General features: G+C 52.4%; 1 protein-coding gene across 5 annotated transcripts in view; it reads right to left on the minus strand.

The window, feature by feature from the left end:
- The window catches only part of CTBP2 (C-terminal binding protein 2), a 164,084-nt gene that overhangs the window by 34,267 nt on the left and 113,843 nt on the right, over nucleotides 1-15,974 (minus strand). The window contains exon 1 of one of the 5 annotated variants that reach the window (XM_060126788.1): nucleotides 4,700-6,386. The exons of the other annotated variants lie outside the window; for them this stretch is intronic. Coding sequence (XP_059982771.1) covers nucleotides 4,700-6,371 — 1,672 coding nt within the window. The 5' untranslated portion in view covers nucleotides 6,372-6,386. Of the gene's footprint in view, nucleotides 1-4,699; nucleotides 6,387-15,974 lie in introns of those variants that run through there. 5 annotated transcript variants of the gene reach the window in all.

Genomic DNA, 15,974 nt, shown 5'->3' on the forward strand with positions numbered 1-15,974 from the left:
CCATGGACAGAAGGACCAAGTCCACACCCAAAAGGTCAGAGCAGGCTGCTCTGAGGAACAGATCGCTGTGGGATAAGCCCAGAGTCTCTGAGCCGAGTGCGCCAAAGCCAGAGTCCTGCCTCCCGGCCTGAGAAGTAACCAAGGAACAATGACAGTGATAAAAGCACCACTTTCAAAGCTGGCCCAGCAAAGGGGGGCACCCTGAGTGAGGAAGGGAAGAAGCGTGAACCAAGCAAAGGGCGACCTTGGACTCTAAACCCGCACCCAGCGGCCAGCCCGAAAGACCCTCCAAGTGCAAAAGCAAACCAGAAGCCTGTCGATTTTATCGACCTTGGACTTATTTCAGGTGTTTTACTTGGAATGGCCTAGCTGTCAGCACCTTGGAAGTACGTGGCTCCTTCCCGGGCTCCATCTGGAAGGGAGACTGCTGGGGAGGGGGGCCCCGGCCAGAGGAGGCGGCGAGTCCTGCTGGGTGACCCTGGACGAGTCCCCTGCCAGCTCCACGTGGCTAGGATTTCCTGACCGTGGAGGTACGTCACTCTTCAAGAAAGCCCGCTCCAGGGAGTCACTGGGCAACAGCCAGGACCGCAACAGCCTTCTCGGGCTACACCTACACATGCAACCACCCTCGGGCTGGTTTGGGCAGCGTCCTCTCCTTTCGCCCCACCGCAACGCTTGCAGTTTGACGGTCATTCTGGAGTTCGAGCTCTGCCCTCAGCCTCCCCTGCCAGCGCACTCACGCTCCTCGGGGATGCTTCCCCGAGTGCTGCAGGCTCCCCACGTGCGTCCCTATCCTGGCCCTTGGTTCACACTGCAGTAACTGTTCTTTTATTAACTGGGCGGAGGATGGGGGGATGCACCTGAAGCCCAGGCTGGGGTGCATCCACTTGTGAGCACCAAACATCTGACCCCAAGCCCAGAACACGGCAGGGGCTGGAGCAGTGCTGAGGGGACCAGCCCCCAGGGGTCTGTGCTCAGGAACCCTGCCCTGGACTGCAGCCCGGGAGAGGTCTACTTCCTTTACACATCTCCCTGGGCAGGCTGCAGGATCCTGACAACGGAAGAGCTGGTGTCACCATCCCGTTGCTCTGCAGGGCCAGCTCAGGGGCACGGTCCCCACATACTGACAGGCAGGGGTCTGGCTGAGCCCACCCTTCTTGGGCGGGCTCTGCTTTGGGGGTGGGGAATGGGTGTGATCAGGTGGCTTGGCGGGAGGGTGTCTTTGGGGCCTCATGGTGGCCTCCTCCAGGCTGATGGTTTGAGGGTCATGACCCTCAGAACCAGTGAATCGTCTGGACCCCATTCCCCAGCACAGATCTTCGTTGCAGAGGGACCTTCAAAACCAAAGGCAAGGACACGGGCAGAATCACCAGGCGTGCGTGGGCCTGACAGGAACAATCCTCCTTCTGATTCTGATGGGACTTCCTACCCAGGAGACCCGGCACGCACTCCCACGGTGCTGGAAACCAGTGCCAAGATATCAGTATCACATCCAACACTGCCACGCAAGTGACCAGCTCTGGTGACAGATAACGCTGTGACACCACCAGCCTCTCTCCCACACCCCCAGTATAAATGGGCTGCAGACACCCCTGTCCTGTCCTGTCCTGAAGGGTCTTTGGGCAGTGCCCCCGGCAACTAGATGGGGGTCACGGATGTACTTAATCGAGAAAAATGCCTGAAGGGAAACTGAAAAGGGCCAGAAAGAGAGCGGGCTGGGGCTGCATCTCTCACGTTGGAAGCTCTGAGGCCCCTGCAGCCCGTGTGTGGCGCTGTATTTGCGGAGGACAAAACCGTGAAGATGGCTGCAGCACTGTTCACGTGATGCACCCGGCTGCACCCGGCACAGGGGGGACTCGGGCGACGGCAAATCCTTGGCCGAGGTCAACACCATGTGACATGGGGGGGAGGGGGCATCGCTGGGTTAGAGCCGCTGCCAGAAGGTTCCGCAGCTTGTGCCCCAGTCGAGCAGGTCAGTGTGTAAACGACAGCAGGTCCACTGGGTACCGATACTCCCGTGGGTCTGACATGCGGCCCCACTCATCCCGCATCACGGGGACTGGGGGCTGCCCTGGGGCCCATCCTCACCTGGTCACCCTCCACTGCCCGGTCCACAGACTAGCAAACAGGAGCCTGGTATTTATAGCAACAAAGCCAACCAAGATGAAGCAGGTAGTTCATGGACCGAGAAAAGCAAATATAAGTTAAAATATCTACTCCAGGATGTGCTGTACAACACAGGGAATAGAGCCAATATCTTGTAATAACTGTAAACGGAAAGTCACTTTTAAGAATGTACAAAAGATGAAAAAATTAAAATACCCAAAGCATATAAAAATAAAACCAAGCACTTAAAAACAAACAACCCACCCACTGCAAACACTCAGCTCACCACTCCAAAGGGAGAGAGGATATAAGCCCAACTCCTGGCATCCCCTGCCCCTCCGGATCAGAGGGAAACACGTGAGTTAAGCGTAAACCAGAATGAAGATTTATTCATGCTGGTTGTGCCGCAAATGTCCACGGCGGCTCGATCTGGATTTAAAGATCGCAGTCTCCCGTTTCAGCTCAGCAGCCGCAGCGGCAGGGCTGCCCCTGTGAGCTTCAGGTTTCTAGACCCGAGGTCTGCAGTGGTTTCCTTAACCGTGTATGTTATGGACTGTAGGTTCCGACAGATCCCAATCTGGCTATTGACTTCATGAAATCTGCCACACGAAATGCCATGTACCCAGGCTCAAAGCTCCCGCGGAAGCCAAGCTCCTACCCCGGTCGCTGACACACTGTTTTCGGGGAAGGGCTATGATGACACACTGAACGTTCGAGAAGGAATGAGAGGAACCACTGCTACGGGACAGATCATCTGACAGAGAAATTTTGTTGCTGGCAGACTTCCGACTGCAGACTTCTTGGCACTGGCTTGCTGCCATGCAAATGAAACAAAAATCAATATCCCTCGGTCTGCAAAACCGTGTGTTAACAATCACACTCCAAACAACTTAAATAAGATCCCTCACCCCCGTACCCAAATAACAGCGACTGTTTTTGTTAGAAGGCAGTGCAAAATAAACAGAAAAAGAGAAGAAAAGAAGGCAATTTAACAGGTCCTCCTTAAGCAAAACCTTTCCAGGACTTCAGTGTGGAGATAATCTTTCTGTGATTATGACCAAACCCTCCCGTTGCTTAGCAACACATAATTAAGGAATATGTTTTCAGATCCGCTTTGCAAGCCCAGCCATTATCAGATGAAATTACTGAAGCAACAAATGTCATCGCCATGCAAATTAGTTGGTTGCAAAGAAAGAATGTTTGACTGTGAAGGGGAAGACACAGGGCCTGGGAAATATTGTCTGACTTTCCTCCTGTCACACACTGATTAAAAAAAAAAAAGTCAAATAAATTTTATGATAAGACTTAAAAAGAAAATCCACACATGAGACAAAACCACAATCTACAGGGAGAGACAACAGAAAAATCCAACCAGCGTCCCTTTGGAAATAAGAAAGAAACGTGTGCGGAGGTCAGCATGTAAAGCAACAGCCATTTCAGTCTATGAGTCGCCAAATCATCAGCGGCTTCACCAGTGTAACAGATAAGCCTAATGCAGTATCTCAGAGCTGCAGGATCAGGCTCCCAGCCCCCACCCGTGGCTAGTTAAGGGGTATTTTCAAAAAGGTACAGCTTATTTTTACCACGATTTTCGTCCCACCATCTCCACCCTATAATGCTAGTTATTCAGGGAAAAAAAAATCATTTAAAAAAGATTCAGTTTTCTAAACTATGTTGGGGAGGACGGGGGAAAGAAAGGAAGAAAGTTGATTTACAGCTTAAATGGCCAGGAAAGATTCCAGAGTCGAAATAAAAATTCTTAAGTGTTGCTCGGAGGATGCCCACCTGGAACTTTATCCAGACGCCCAGGGAAACACATGCATTCAATCACACTCGTCTCGTGTTTTGAAGAGAACAGCTAGGATCCTTCTCTCTTTCCTCAACTTGGAAATATATTCTTCCCTACAAGTAAGCAGAATTCCCAACCGTGTTTTCCAATATGTGAGGCTAAGTCTGTTTCTGAAACAGGGAGTTCTAAGGGCTTTCAACATCTTGCTTTGTTTAACACACAATTCTGGAAGCACACCCGTTTTTAGCTCTGCAGCGATTAATTCTACCTCTGATACTGTGTAGACCCTTCAGAGGCGCGTTTCCATGCTATAATGCACTTCTAACGGCAAGTGAACGATGAACGATTTATGGGAGGTGTTGGACAAATATCCCACCTTCTCCAAAGCCACTGAACGTGAACTGGAGAAACTGCCACCGCTCGTGAGCTGAGGGTTTCATCCTGTTCGGAATGATTTCTGGGTTTCTCCCATAAACACAGTGTGTTTCCTTACTGTAAAGGGAAATCCACAAATCAGCTTGAGCTCAACTAGAGAAAAGGGGAGGCAATGCCATCCCAGTGGGTCAGCCTGAACCACAAATCTATTTCACCCAAGAGAACGCTCGCCGCTTGGCGAGCTGGCCGTGGCGCCCGGTTCGGCGGAGTGTGTGTGTAAGCGAGAGCAAGTCCAGGGGAGGGTTGGTCTCTCCGGGCTTGGCCAGAGAGCAACAGGAACACGAGGACCTACTGTCCCGTGCTCAAATCTCTGCCCCCACTGTCCCCTCCACGTCCCAAATGAGGAAAGGCAGGAAGGGGGTGCATTACTTGGTTCTGGTGCAAGCATGGTGGACACGATGATGGGGGCCCCCGTCCGCCGGGCCACCTTCTGGTAGGGTGAGTGGGGCGTGTGGAGGCTCTGGCTGGCCGGCAGCAGGGTGGAGGGCTCCGGGGGAAGGTTGGGCTTCCGCAGGAGCTGGGGGCTGCTGTGGGAGCTAGGCAGGGGAGACGCCACCGCCCCACGCTCCCGCTTCAGCAGCTCCATGGGCACCGTGTACGCTGTGGAGTAGGCAGTTCTGGGGCCCGGGTTAGTCAAGGCCACCCCGGCCTGCAGGGGATACGTAGGGCCCAGCCGCGCTGTCAGGGCGCAAGGGGTGGGAGAGCTGTACCCAGAGTTGGAGGGAAGGTGGGGGACTTGGGCGCCCACCCCCGGGGCAGAGTAGGTAGCTGCGGTCTCCAGGAGATGCTGGGATGGCGCGCTGGAGGGGCGGCGAGTGGGGTCTGCAGCTTGCGGGGAGGTCGCCTGCAGGGGCCCCGCCGGCTGGGGCCGCAGGGCCGAGGCGTCCAGACCAGACAAGTCACCGTGGAGCTCGCTTCGGTGGCTCAAGCTGCTGGAGCGCGTCCGGGGCAGGGAGCCTCCCCGGCCCTGCCTGCGCAGCTGCATCTCCGTCCTGCAGCTGCTGGCCAGACGGCTCAGGACGCGGGCCTGGCCCAGGTTGGGCGCCACACACTTGATGTCTGCATCCTCCATTGTGGACAGGACGGCCGGGGAGTCGAAGCCCTGCTGCAGCAGGGCCACCAGCGTGGCCTCGGCCACGCCCTCCGCCCTCAGGAAGGCCAGGAACTCGGGCATCGCACTCCTCTTGCTGCCTCCGGGCCCCCGGTAGGCGGACAGGTCGGCCTCGCAATTCTCATAAGGCATCCTGGGGTAGACGCTTTCCCGGGCAGGTCCGTAGCCTCGGTTCAGGGCGCCCGGGGCTGTTCGCAGGCTGTCATCGGAAGCAGCAGCCGCTCCAGGGTCCACGACCAGGCACGTGGGGGCCGCCTGCCTGGCAGCGCTGGCGGAATCCATAGGCCTCTCGCCCACATCGCTGTAGACCTGGCTGGCAGGGTAGGCGGGCGCCTCCGCCCCAAACCTGCTGTCGGCCAGCTCCCCCGAGTACCGCGCAGGCAATGGGGCCTCGCTCTGCGATCGCTGTCCCTGAGGGATCATTTTACCTCCGGGATCCCGGTACAGGTGACCGGTGTCCTGCAGGACAGGGGCCTGGCCTTGCACTGGCTCCCATGTCATCCTGCTGCCCGGCGCTCCATAACCGGGCAGCGGCTGGCCAGCTCCCGGGTCGTGATGGTGCTGAGGCTCTCTGGGGGCCCGGGCGGCTCCGGCCGGGTCGCTGTAGTAATCCCGCGGCAGCAGGGCCCTGCGAGCTGACATCACCGCCTGTCTGCTGTCGTAAAAGGCAAAGTCGGGAACAGAGCTCTTCCTTCCGGCCACTGAGTTGTAGAAGGCCTCCCGGTAGCGGCAGGGCTCGGCGGCCCCGGGCATGGTGACATCCTGCAGCCCAGGGTTCGGCCGCTCGTACCAAGGTCCCTCTCCGCCTCTGTCCGTCAGGGAGCTTCTCCTCCCCAGAGCCTCAGCGATCTCCCAGGGGCCCTCGTACCACCCGGAAGCATCCCAGCTCTGAGATCGACCGATATTTATATGCCTGCTGGGAACCGGCATTGGAAAAAAAAAAATGACTACGGCCAAGGCAGAGGAGGAAGCCTTTCTTTACGAATCTTCAATTACATACATCAAACCCAGACCCGGCTGTATTCTATCCCTTCCAAGACAGCAGGGACAACCAACTGTGGGTTTTCTATTTCAAAGTATGGCCTAAATTATTAATCCTCCGAAACCTTAGTAGACAAAACACAACACTCACGGTAACTTTGCCTCACTCTCCAATGGTAGCGCCAGAGGTCTTTTCTTTACGGCTCAGTCCCAGAAAGGAGGCTGCCTCCAGCCCGCCGGGCCCCCCTCCCGGCTGGTGCGCTCACATGGACCTCGGCTCTCTCAGCGTGCGGATTAGGAGCTAAATAAAACCCCGAAAGCTTTTGTTCCATGTGACATCTCGTTAGACTGATGAAACCGGCTGCGGGCTCCAACCAGGCCTCTCGACCCGCAACTGGGACTTATGTTCACACTGAAGCTCCGGCTTATCTCCCCCGTCCTCACCAGGGCACTTTTTGGACGAGTACTCCCTCCCCCTCCCGAAGGTGCCCCCACCGCCTCTGATCGCCTGACAGTGACAGGAGGAAAATAGAAAAAGACTGCTTTAATGTCGATTCACTCTTAATCTACCCTGATGAAACGTTAATCCATTGCACACGGCTAAGAACAAATTAAATGTGAGCAGGCAGGCGGGATAAAAAGAAAAAGTCTTGCACAGTTCTAGAGCATGAGATTCCCCGAGAGATGGGCCAGGTCTGCAGCCCGACGCTTTGCCAATATTGAAATCTGGCTCTGAGATGACTCTGGTTACGAATCAAACGAGTTATTACATTGCTCGAGTCCAAATGGATTCTTTACCGTATTATCGTAAAACACGGATCCTTTCATACCGCCCGGAAAAACAACAACGGTGACAGAAAAACAACCCATGCGTGTAATCTAGAATTTATCATTGTAAGACTGCAAGAGAGGTCAACAACTAGACCCCAACATTATGAAGCAAAGCTGGGAGGGAGGAGGCTGCATTTGAGGCGTGTCTTCGTTTAAATCTGTCTGCAAGGAAAGCAGAATTCTAGCAAGCTTGGCCTGGCTCAGATCTCGCGGATCATTTTCCATGTTCCCATAGATTAAGACTTTACATAGCCCTCCGGGGACTTTAGGTGCAATAATGCAAAGAACAGCAGTTATTTAGATAAAGGGAAGCTCCACACAGGAGCATTAAAACATTTTCTTAAACATACAGGCAGGTCCCCAAGAAGCACCACCACAGACTGGACCGGGATCTTCCACCTGCAGGTTCCACGACAAAGAATTCACAACGGAAACAAAAGCTGGGAATCGTGAGGCTACAAGGGCTGTGTGCAGTGAGAACGTTAAAAAAATGGGACAATGTGCATATTTGCAGCCCTTAAACTTGAGTGTTTCGTCTTCACCCATACGTCCCTCAACCTAAGATGCAACTAGAATCTTTAGCTAAAGAGAATTAACTGTTTAAAAAAGAAAATTTTTTTTTTGAATGAGCAATACTGAAAATTTACTGTGAAGAGGAAAGTGGGTAGAAATCCATTTCTGGGAACTAGAGGCACACAGTAACGCAAGACAGTTTAAAAGGGCAGTGCCCCCTCATCCTGAGCAGTACATATATTAAACTTTGAGACAAGCTCTGTTTAAACCAATGTTACTCCCCAAAGAGCACTGGTCCCCAAAAGCCAGAGCTGACTGGCTACTGACTGACTACTGACTGACTACTGAGGAAATGGTCCAGGCGCTGCCTGGGGACACAGCACAGGGACCCCAGCCTGCTGCTTGAACACAAACCATGGCCTCTATTTCTGACCCAAAAATGCCAATAGGGCCTCAAGTGAACTGGGAAAAAGCCCTGGCAGATGGCAAAGAGACTCAAATCCTCCCCCAGTCCCCTCCGTCTCCTAGGATGCATGACAGGAAAAAAAGAGAAAAGTGAACGAGCCGCACTGCAAAACGCTGGGTTTCCACGTATGAAAGCAGCCTGCTGGTGCTTGCCAAATGCTGGGACATTCGCCATCATAGGCTGAAAGGCCCGGGCAGAGGAGACAGAGGCAACGGGCCTGGCCACGAACAAGACAATATTTACACATCCCACCAAGAGCCTGAGGATGTGTCCACTTAGAAGATACATCAAAAAAGGACAGGAAAACGTTAGAGCCCCAAACTCAATGGAAACAGCACTATCTGGTTACAGCAGATCCCTTCCAGGCTCTGTTGGGCAGACGGGTTTTCTCTTTGGGGCACTGTTCAGAGCCAGGCGCAGCTCCCTCCCCTCCGGAAAAGGGAGGGTGGAGAAAGATGGGGCAGTCTCGGCGGTAACCCTTCTAAGAAGGACGACAAGCAGACAAGACTGTGTGAAAACAAGCCTGGTGTACGCATCAGGCGGGACACACCTTCACCCCAGAAAGACACTAACCTGATGACCCCTCCGGCAGCTCCAGCCCACGCTGCCTTGTCACCCCCTCTCCGGGTCTTGGCTCTTTTGGCCAAGAGGGGCCTTTGAGGCCTCCTAGTGGGGGTTCCATCCCATTGTCGCTTTCCCTGCCACCTCCCTCCTTCCACCACTGGTCAGAGAACACGGCTAGCTGGGCAGGAAGGGCTGCAGCGGTCCTGCCTGACCCTTCGAGGTGACCAGAAAACAGGGCATCTTTGACATCCTCTTTTCCTTACAGGACCCTCATTAGAGGGCTTCAACATTTGTTCAGTCTGTACCCAGCCTTGTGCTGGGTGTTTTGCCCATAAACGATTCTACAGGCAGGAGTGATTATGTCACATCCCAGGTGCTGGGATGCAGAGCTTGGGTACCCGGCCCAGGGCCACGGTGCACAGGACCCAGCTCAAACTCCAAAAGCCAACGCTCTGCTTTCTGGAATTCCCTGCACCGACCTGGGGTAACAGTCCTGCTGCTGCTGGACAAGGGGAACCTCTTTAACAAAGTAATTCTGTTATTTTCCTAAGGTTCCCCAAAACCCCAAATATAAATGTCACTTATAAAATTAGCCACTTGAGTATCAGAAAGTAACTCCTAAACAGACAACTGCCTCAACTTCTCGAAACGAGGCGCAGTGGGCCCTCGCCAGAGTCAGGGCCCCCAGACTTGAGCCAACAGACGGCACCAGCCTAAGGCGTCATCAGTATTATACCATCTCGATGCTTCCTTCTTCTTCCTTCCTGTCATAAAGAAACACAACATGGGGTGGCGTTAATGCCACAGAACGCCACTTGTGGTGCAGACATGTCCCTTCAGAAGTTATCTGTGCCGAATCTTTTTGCCGCGGGGTAGCTGTTGGTAACTCACCCAGATTACGGATGACCTGAAGCAGTTCGAGCCCTCCCCTTCAGCAGGACTACCTAAGAGCATGCATACCCCATGGCCCCCAAGAAACAAGGAGCAGGTTTTTGAGAAGGTGCGAAGGTGTAATGCCAGGGGCAGAACAGCAGTGAGCAGAAGAAGCTTCAGGGAGGCGTCACCCTCCACCCCAGAACGAGGAAGCCCAGGTTCGTTTCCATCAATTTCCGACCCATTCTGCTTGGAAGCCACCCAAACTCACGCAGCCTCAGCTTTGCAATCTGCCAAATATTATGACAGATGTTTTCCTGTGTTAGGTAAAAACACCTGTAACTGGACTTGCACTTTTCTAAACACTCTGGCGGATTTTTTTTTTTTATTTTTTAAAGCTTATGCACAGTCTTTAGGAAAGGGCTGATTTTCTGAAAAATCTCATGTTGACTAAATAAAGCGAGATGGGACCAATATCTGAAAGATTAATGAGTCTCTCAGACTTAACTTTTTAATCCTGCAAAGAGTCTCACTACAGAAAATTGCATAAAGGAAAGAGCCACCTTCTGAAAACTGAGGAACAGGCGAATCCAAATTCTCTTGCAGACAAAATAAACCCAAGGTAAAGCTGACCCTACAGAATCGTCTGAACAGGAACCTCAAGGCTATAAGCAACACCCCCCAGAGCCGACTGTCGAATTCCCCGGGCAACATGAGGCATCAGTTCACGACTGTAGAGACCTGAAAACTCTGAGATGACCTAGACAGTTCCAGAAAAGCAGGGAAGGAAATCCAAGAGGCAGACGACCATCCGTCCCTTCCACCGAGCAGTCCTCGGGCAGACTGCCCACAAGCATGTCATGTTCTGATCAACACGACGACCTGGGAAATTGCTTGAAAAGAATGGGAAATAGAAGGACTGCTCTGGGGTCTAGTCCTCACTTCTTTCTTTAAAACAAAGAAAATAACAACAACAACCATCAGGCATACGGTGGACTCAGCGAATCTCAAGGCCAGACTCCCATGAAGGTCACTGGGTCTGACTGCCTGGCCCCTGACAGCTGTGCCGTTTCCGCCGGCCTGGCGGCAGGGATGCTCACCCCTTCTTAGGAGGCGGCTCTGGAGCCTTACTTGGCCGGCCTTCCCTGTGCCGGACCAACACCAGCCTGAGGCTTTCCATCCCCTGGCTCTTCAGTCCTTGGGGCCAGGAGCCCAAGGCAGCTCTGAAAGCAAAGGCGGAAATAAGAAAGCCCCCGAGATGCCTCCCTGCGCCTGCTGTTTGCCAGGACGAGGCCGCTGCAGCGCGCTCGCCCTCTGCCCCCCACGGGGCAGCATCTCCTGGGGGACACTGCTGAGGTTAGTGGGTTACACTCTGCTTTCCGGCAGAGACGGCCAAAAATAGGCCCATGACATCCCACTTCCTACTTTTAAATACGTACAGGCTGTGTTGGGTTTTTGTTTCTGTCAACTGCTTTAGAATTTATGTTTAAAAACAGCTTTCTGCCTTTAAAAAAGTTTTCTTTCCTTCTGTCCCCACAGTGTCCCCTACCAAAGCAACTTACTTGGCTAGTCTGAATCAGAGAGGGGGACACAAACCCCAAGTACACTAGTAAAACAGCAACTAGGGTCTGGCAGGCCTTTAAGACAGCCTCCGTCTAAGTGACGTGAGCACAGAGACAACATTACCGCAACCGACCAGACATTTCAGGCATCCCAGGATCGACGCGGCATCACAGGCTCTCGGATGCAGGATTTGGGCTCCTAATTTCCAACCTGGAGCGGGAGGCTTTACATTATCAGCACAGCCCTCCAGAGAAAACCCAAGCTGCGAGGTGGGGCCTTGCAACCCAATGAGCTGCCCTCTGAACAGCCCCAGGCCTCCCGTAACTCACGATCTAGCCATTTTCAGCGAAAACAAAGGCTTGCGCATCGCTCCTGACTTGATTTCTTGACTGGATGATAAAACTTAGTGAGAGCCGCATTATGAAAATCAGGCTGGATTTCCACATGTTATGGGATTGAAAAGTCTCTTTTATGGCATGTTTTGAATGTGCCGGTGAAGCAGAAGGTGTGAGCTGAGACCCCAGGTCGGACGCAGGGCCTGGGCAAAGCACAGGGCAGAATCTACCTGCAAAGGCTTTCCTGGATCCTTGACAGCACCTGGCGCAAAGTCCGCCTCAGGCTGGTGCTCAGTGACCTCTGCTTCCCTCCAATAACAGCTCTTCCTGCAAAGTCTCAGCATCTCAGGTGACCCGACTCCCCTTGACGTTGCCACTCTCACCCCAACACGCTCCTGTGTTATGACTCCTCATCTCTGTTGGGTTCTGAGTATCAGGAATGGCTTCCTCTCACCTTGGTTGAGGTCCCAGTCATTTCCACCCGCCAGGGTCCAGCTCAAATAACCCACCTCCAGGAAGCTTCCTCAGCCCCGCCCCCCCCGCTGTCACTCTGTCCCCAGTCCAAAGAAATCTGCCACCTATCAAAGGCGAGAGTACCAGATAATCCAGGGAATGAATCCACCTGCAGAGACATCCCATGGTTTTCTCACTAAGGTGGCAGAGCCCTGTCCCCTCCTGACATGTCTTTCTTGCATTCATCATGAGCTCATTTGTTTGACTCACGGGTTGTAAAAACTGACCTGTTGAACAGGACTCTGTACGAGGAACAGGACTTGGTGGCAACAGCCAGTCTTTGCCCTCAAGGAGAGTATGTTGTGATGGAGAAAAGGACAGAGAGGTGCACACGATCACCAGGGAGCCCCGACCCACGGCCGCCCCAGCCTCTGAGCCCAGGTCCAGGCTGAAGCAAGCACAGCCCCTCACCTGCAAGGACTTGGGCACAGTGGGCACTGAGCAGAGACAGCAGAGGAAGACAACAGCCCCCAACGTCCGACACTGCCTGGCAGGGACCCACACTGTCCCGGCCCGCAGCGCTGTTTCTCACCCGGGGCCCTGATTGTACAGTAAGAAGACAGGCTTTAAAGACCTTCTGAGGACAAGAAAGGACTGATCGTCCACGCTGTCTGTTTCACCCATTCCAGAGTGCAAACAGGAAGGGAGGACCCTCGTTTCCCAGGACTTGAGAAACAAGCTGATGGGTGTTCCAGCCCCTCTGATGTCCACGCAAGAAGGACAGAAAGTGTGGAGACGGCGGCGAGCAGGTGCACAGCGATGTCCAGAACATGCTCCCCCAGCTACTGCACAGCCCCATACTGGTACCCAGGAGGTCATTCCCCGGACCTGGAAGGGGAGCCCGCATTTCAAAAGGGCCACCCGAGGCCTCTCTGGAGACGGAGGGCATGCCTGAGCTCTAGAGCAAGGGAGATCATCAATGTTCAGGACGCTCATCAAATAATGGTTTGGTGAGCTGAGTGTAAGTCAGTCAGGACAGGAGGCTCACTCCACGCCTGTCATTTGTAAGGTTCTGGAAAAGGGATCAGGGGGCGGGAAGCTGGCAGCAAAGCGCATCTTGGAGTTCTGGCATCACGGTCACCCCAAACACTTGTGGTTAGGTTGAGCTGTGTGGGACAGCCTCTGAATTCATGTGGGGCACCATTTGCGGGCCTCCAGCTCTGCAAAGCCAGGTCACTTTGCTATCCTCAGACCTGCTCTGACAAAGGAGGCTTGGCCTGGAGGTGCTGGAACCCTGTGCGGCGTTCGTTAGGCCTGGAGCAGACCTCTTTCCTCCAAGTTGCAAATGACCAAAATGAAACGCACCCTGAGCAAAGCAGACGAGGCAGGCAGCTCACACTCGGGAGGCGTGATCCCCAGGGGCACAGAGACAGGTGTCGCCCACCTGGGGGAGAGCGTGACCCTCCCCGGTGGGCGCGAGAGCCAGAGCAACAGCTGCAAAACAAAACCCAGACACTGACAAACACCCACACCCGGCCATGGACTAAAGTCGCCACACCCCAAACCCCAAAGTGGAAACAGAGCTGCCTTAACAGGCTGCTTTTAAAAATGTGGGGAGTTTAAAAAAATCCACCAACCGAGGTGAGAGCCCCTCGGCAAATCAACAAGTGCAAAGAGTAGCTTAAATCTGCATTTCACAGATGAGGAACAATGGAGAAATAATACAACCTGGAACCTGACTCTCATCTGCAGAAAGCTGAGGGCCGGGTGTGGGTGCTCGATGGGCCCAGTCCTTAGGTGACAGCGGGAACCCCAGGGGAGGGGCCGCTCTCCAGATTTATCTTAAAACCAGGGCCTGATATTTCTCCCTCACAATGTCTACGAAGTTTCAACGTGACCGTCCCCCACCTTTTCTGATCCTTTAGCACGTACCTTCTGTCCCCTGAGCACGACGTACCTTCATTATATTCGTTTATACTACAGAGCTTTAAGTCATGTCTGGTTGACTATTGTATATTTACATAGCTAATGTAATTATCACTAATCACGTAATTACTGGAAATGTACATAATTGCCTCATCCAAACATATAATTATAATGTATAGCAACATCATGAATCCCATTTTTAAGATCTACATTTTGGGGCTATTTAAAGACATTTATTAGAAATAATTGTGGACTGCCTATAGATGGTCTCGACGCCGTTTCGTGGTAAGGTGCTCCGAGTGCTTTAAAAAACAAAACAAGTAGTGATTCTATAATGCATTTTCTTTTAAGACGGGTGAAACAAAAAGCACACAAATAAAAGACAAAATGATCCTGGCCTGAGTCTACAGATTATGCTCTTCCCGTGGGGAAATACAGGTCAGTCCTGCCCTGTGGGCTCTGATGGGTGTGAGCCAGGCAATGAGATCCGCCCCTCACCCCAGTCCTCCCTGCAGGGAGCACACAGCTGGCCTGGACACCCTCACCACTTCCACCACCTCGACGACCTAGAAGCTCTTAGACAACATCTTTGCTTCTTGAATATTCTGGGACCATGAATGAACTTTCTTGGGGGAACGGTCCACTGAGATGTACTTTCACAATGGCGAGCTCATCCCACTAAGAAGAGCACAGTGACACTGGGAAAAAAGTTTTCTTCCACCTCATCCCTGCAGCATTTTCTGACTTTTCTCATCCTCTTGGGGACAAAGATTCCCAGGATTTATAACTACGTGTTTAACAGACACCGGTTTATTAGACAATTTAATAGACAATAGAGGTTGGCCTCTATTTCTCCCACATCCATCCAACCAACCCACCCATCTTCCTCACCGCCTTTTATTCTCTGTTCTCATAAGAACATCCCAAGGTAAGGAATGTTGAATTCGACTGTTTATTTAAAAGGAGGTTCATACCATTTCTTTTTTTCCTGCAGAGGAAAGAAGTCCTCTCCTGAATTATGTGATGAAGGGGACTGACTACAGCTCAGCTGATATAATCCTCAGGACCATTTTTCCACACATATAAGACATTCAAGCAAAATAAAGATGAAATATCTACTTTTTTTCCAAATTACATTTTCAAAAGCAACAGGAAAGAACGGTGTTTAGGGATTTATTGTACCATAACACACAATAAGGTGTTGTAACAAAAAGTCATCAGCAAGCCCATTGTGGTATATTACAGTTCTACAAACCTAGGCTCCAGAAAATGCTTTTCTGGGTTACTTTCGCAGTGATGAGGGATAGCAAGCCCTCTTCTCTGGCCAACAAATACTTGGGGCAAATCAAACCAGCTCTGCCATGATGCAGTTACGTATTAAAACTCTCTGTCTGGTGCATTTCATAAATGCAATATTTCAATTATGCCAGCAAACTAAACACAGGGGAAAAACAAGACCTACATTATACAACAAAAAGAAGAGACTGCAATTTGGTCTGACCAGTCTATCCGCAGACTCTGCTCCACAAAACCTTCACACAACAGCACTCTAGGATTATTTGATATTAGGCATCAGGAAAGATCAGAGAACAAATTACAAATATCAAAACAGAAGGATTGCTTTAAGAAAAAAATCTGGCTTTTAAGTCAGCTTGAAAGACCATTATTCTAACGGAGTTGGATGGAGTCCCGAAGACTTTGGGTGGCGAGAAGCGAAGCTATCCTCTATACTTTGCTTAATCTCGAGCAGAAACATCCCCTTAGAGGCGCAAAGGTGCAGATAGATTCTGGGCACATGAAGATTGATGGACCGGGTCACAAGGGGACTGCGGTTCAGAAGGAAGAGACCCCAAGCGCTGCTGTGGAAGGTTCCAGGGAGGAAGGGACTGGGCCTTGGGAGGCAGGTAGGGATTCTGGAAGCAGGACCGGCACAGGGGTGATGCTCAGATCCCACCAGACTGGCTCAGCTGGAGAAAAAAGGTTCATTCGAGGGGTGGGGGTTGGGGGGGTAGACCCTGGAGGGCATCA

This window comes from Lagenorhynchus albirostris, chromosome 16 (genome assembly GCF_949774975.1).
Source record: "Lagenorhynchus albirostris chromosome 16, mLagAlb1.1, whole genome shotgun sequence".
Lineage (NCBI taxonomy): Eukaryota > Metazoa > Chordata > Mammalia > Artiodactyla > Delphinidae > Lagenorhynchus > Lagenorhynchus albirostris.